Source organism: Nestor notabilis, unplaced genomic scaffold (genome assembly GCF_000696875.1).
Source record: "Nestor notabilis isolate BGI_N333 unplaced genomic scaffold, ASM69687v1 scaffold15433, whole genome shotgun sequence".
Taxonomy (NCBI): domain Eukaryota; kingdom Metazoa; phylum Chordata; class Aves; order Psittaciformes; family Psittacidae; genus Nestor; species Nestor notabilis.
The window spans coordinates 13,713-16,834 of record NW_009920701.1 but is presented as its reverse complement, the minus strand read 5'-3'; the positions used below and the strand labels follow the sequence as shown (position 1 = coordinate 16,834).

At 38.1% G+C, this 3,122-nt stretch overlaps 1 protein-coding gene across 1 annotated transcript; it reads left to right on the top strand.

The window, feature by feature from the left end:
- Positions 1-105: 105 nt before the first annotated feature.
- Positions 106-1,614, top strand: LOC104402829 (N-myc proto-oncogene protein; the record flags this gene model as incomplete). The annotated part of the gene is made up of 1 exon (XM_010010814.1): positions 106-1,614. A coding segment is annotated over one exon (597 nt), but the record flags the coding sequence as incomplete, so codon positions are not given.
- Positions 1,615-3,122: the final 1,508 nt, after the last annotated feature.

Genomic DNA, 3,122 nt, shown 5'->3' with positions numbered 1-3,122 from the left:
ATTCCTGCTTTTACTGTATATATTTTGTCAATAAATACATCTGGGTTGATACTTGTTGGAAGTATTTTCTGTGAGAATAACGTTTATTTTCTGTTACCAAAAGATGATGAAGATGAGGAGGAAGAGGATGAAGAAGAAGAAATAGATGTTGTGACAGTGGAGAAAAGACGCTCCTCCTCCAACAAGGCTGTTACCACCCTTACTATTACAGTGCGTCCTAAAAATACCACTTTTCCATCAGTCAGGACACAGCAGAATGAACTGATTTTAAAGCGTTGTGCACCAATTCACCAGCAGCATAATTATGCCGCTCCTTCTCCATACATGGAGAGTGAAGAGGCTCCACCACAGAAAAAGTTAAAAACCGAGGTGCCCCGTCCAGTAAAACCCACGATCCCACCAAAGTCTAAGAGTTCAAGTCCTCGAAACTCTGATTCAGAGGACAGTGAACGTCGACGCAACCATAACATCCTGGAGCGTCAGCGACGTAATGATCTACGGTCAAGTTTCCTCACATTAAGGGACCATGTTCCAGAACTGGTTAAAAATGAGAAAGCTGCAAAAGTTGTGATCTTGAAAAAAGCCACTGAATATGTTCATTCCCTTCAGGCAGAGGAGCAGAAGTTATTGCTAGAAAAGGAAAAATTGCGAGCCAGACAAGAACAGTTGCTAAAGAAAATAGAATACAAGCGGACTTGCTAAACTGTTTTTTGTTTTGTTTTGTTTTGGCTGACCAGGACAGTCGTTGCCACTTTGCACATTTTTGATTCTTTAAAAAAAATTGTGTTTTTTGACGTTAAGAATGTTGGGTTTACTTTCAATCCAGTCCCTGAAGTAATCGACAAACTATATTACCCGGGTACGGAGCAAATGGATGTTCTTGCATGGAGTTTATTGCAAGACTACCAAACAACAATGGACTGCCTTTGCTTTTCCTCTTCAGAACTGTAGATGGTGGGGATTTGTTTTTTTTTTATTGTTGTGAGCATTTGGAGCTGCTGATGACATCTAGTTGGGTTTTAAAATGTTCATTTCTAAGTTTTATGGTGCTTATGTTCTAACAGATGTTACTTTAGGGGTTGGCATTTTGTGCCCCTGTGGGAATTTTCTGTAAATACCATCTACACACTTGCCTTTTGTACATGTCTTGGGTTATGAGAGGTGGCTTTTGCTACCAGTATTAGACTGGAAGTTCATACCTAAGTACTGTAATACCTCAATGTTTGAGGAGCATGTTTTTGTATACAAATATATTGTTAATCTCTGTTATGTACTGTACTAATTCTTACATTGCCTGTATACTTTAGTATGATGCTGATACATAACTAAATTTGATACTTATATTTTCGTATGAAAATGAGTTGTGAAAGTTTTGAGTAGATATTACTTTATCACTTTTTTGAACTAAGAAACTTTTGTAAAGAAATTTACTATATATGCCTTTTCCTAGCCTGTTTCTTCCAGTTAATGTATTTGTTAATGTTTGGTGCATAGAACTGGGTAACTGCAAAGTTCTGTGTTTAATTTCTTCCAACGATGTACATTTAGTGCTGCGTCTTATAGCACTTTGAAATACCTCATGTTTATGAAAATAAATAGCAATTACATGATGTGCCATTTACTATTTTTCTTTTAAATGAAGTTCTAAATAAAGTCTTTAACTTTGCAATGTTCATGAAATACAAAAACATGGTCCCATATCCTGGGCACTTAAACTGTCCAGCTATAGGTGATGTTCTATGAAAAGTCAGCTAGGCAGGACATTCCTGTTTCTGGTTGTAAAGTAATTGTAGTAAGAATGATTTTCATATTCCTTCATACTTCAGATGGCTCTTGTGATGTCAGGATCATCCCAGAGGACTGAACATATCACAGCCAATGGGAAGACCTCGTGTATCTTGTGAAGACTTTTGGGCTATCTGCTGTATGCAGAGAGGAATCTAAAACATGGCTAGCATCCTTCTGCTATAAGTCACTGTCCTCAGTGTTGTAGACAGGTGGAGAAGTAAATGAAGGAGGTACACTTGATGCAGTGCAAAAAATGAAATATTTGTAGTAAACAAAGATCTTCACTGCTGTTCTTACTTGCTTTTCTTACTTGCATTATAATAGGCTTATCCTTAAAGCAGTCCATCATTGCATAGGAGAATTAATGTTCTTTGTAGCAGAAGGTCCTGTTTGTTACTTACTTGTTCTAAGTTAGTAAAACTAAAAATCCCGGGGAAGATGCAGAGCTATGAAGCATGTGTCGAAGGAACAATGAAACTTAGCAGGTGGTTGTTTCTCGAGGTGTGATGGCATTTGGTGTGACCAGAGCAGGAGATGCCAGTGAAACATTTGGTCATCTTGGTAAGCTCTTTGAGACCAAGGATTTGTTTTATTTTCTGGTCTGTAAAGGTATTTCTGATACTGTCTTTTCCCCACACTGAACCTGAAAAACTACGGATTAATGACCAAATGTCCAGTAATTAAAGATCAACTTGCAAGGAGCTAGCTTGGGACATCTGCCCCTACTTTAGCCACAAAGGAAGTAGCTTGCCTGGTGATGGAGGTACAGAACATCTCATATTTGCCATGGAAGTAGCAAGAGCGTGCAAAATCACTGTAGTAATGAATGTACCATGTGTCCATGATCTCCTGTACTTTCTTGGTGGACCCATAACCGGTGTGTTTATGCGCTCCAAGAACCAAGCTTCTGTACCAAGAACACTGAGAATTGTACCTACTACTATTTCAGTGCAATAAATCCAGATCCTTGAGGTGCACAATTGTTGTAACAATTCTAATCCTACGCAAATTTATGCCATGTGAGGAATTGGCTGGAATAGACTTAACAGCTTTGTCCTGGTCTTGGCTGGCATAGAGTTAATTTTCTACTTAATAATCTAAATTCAGACTTGACCACAACCATTCCATGAATAGAATTTTTGTTTGCATTCTTTTGATGTGGACTTGATAATGCCTCTTCCACTTTCCCAGTACAGCAAAAAAACCCAACAAACCAGTAGAAGACAAGGCCTAAGCAGAGACTATTGGTGTAGATAATCACAGGGTACATTTAATTTTACTAGCTATAACAAACAATATTTTTAAACCCCATTTCATTAGCAGGTTTTGTTGCA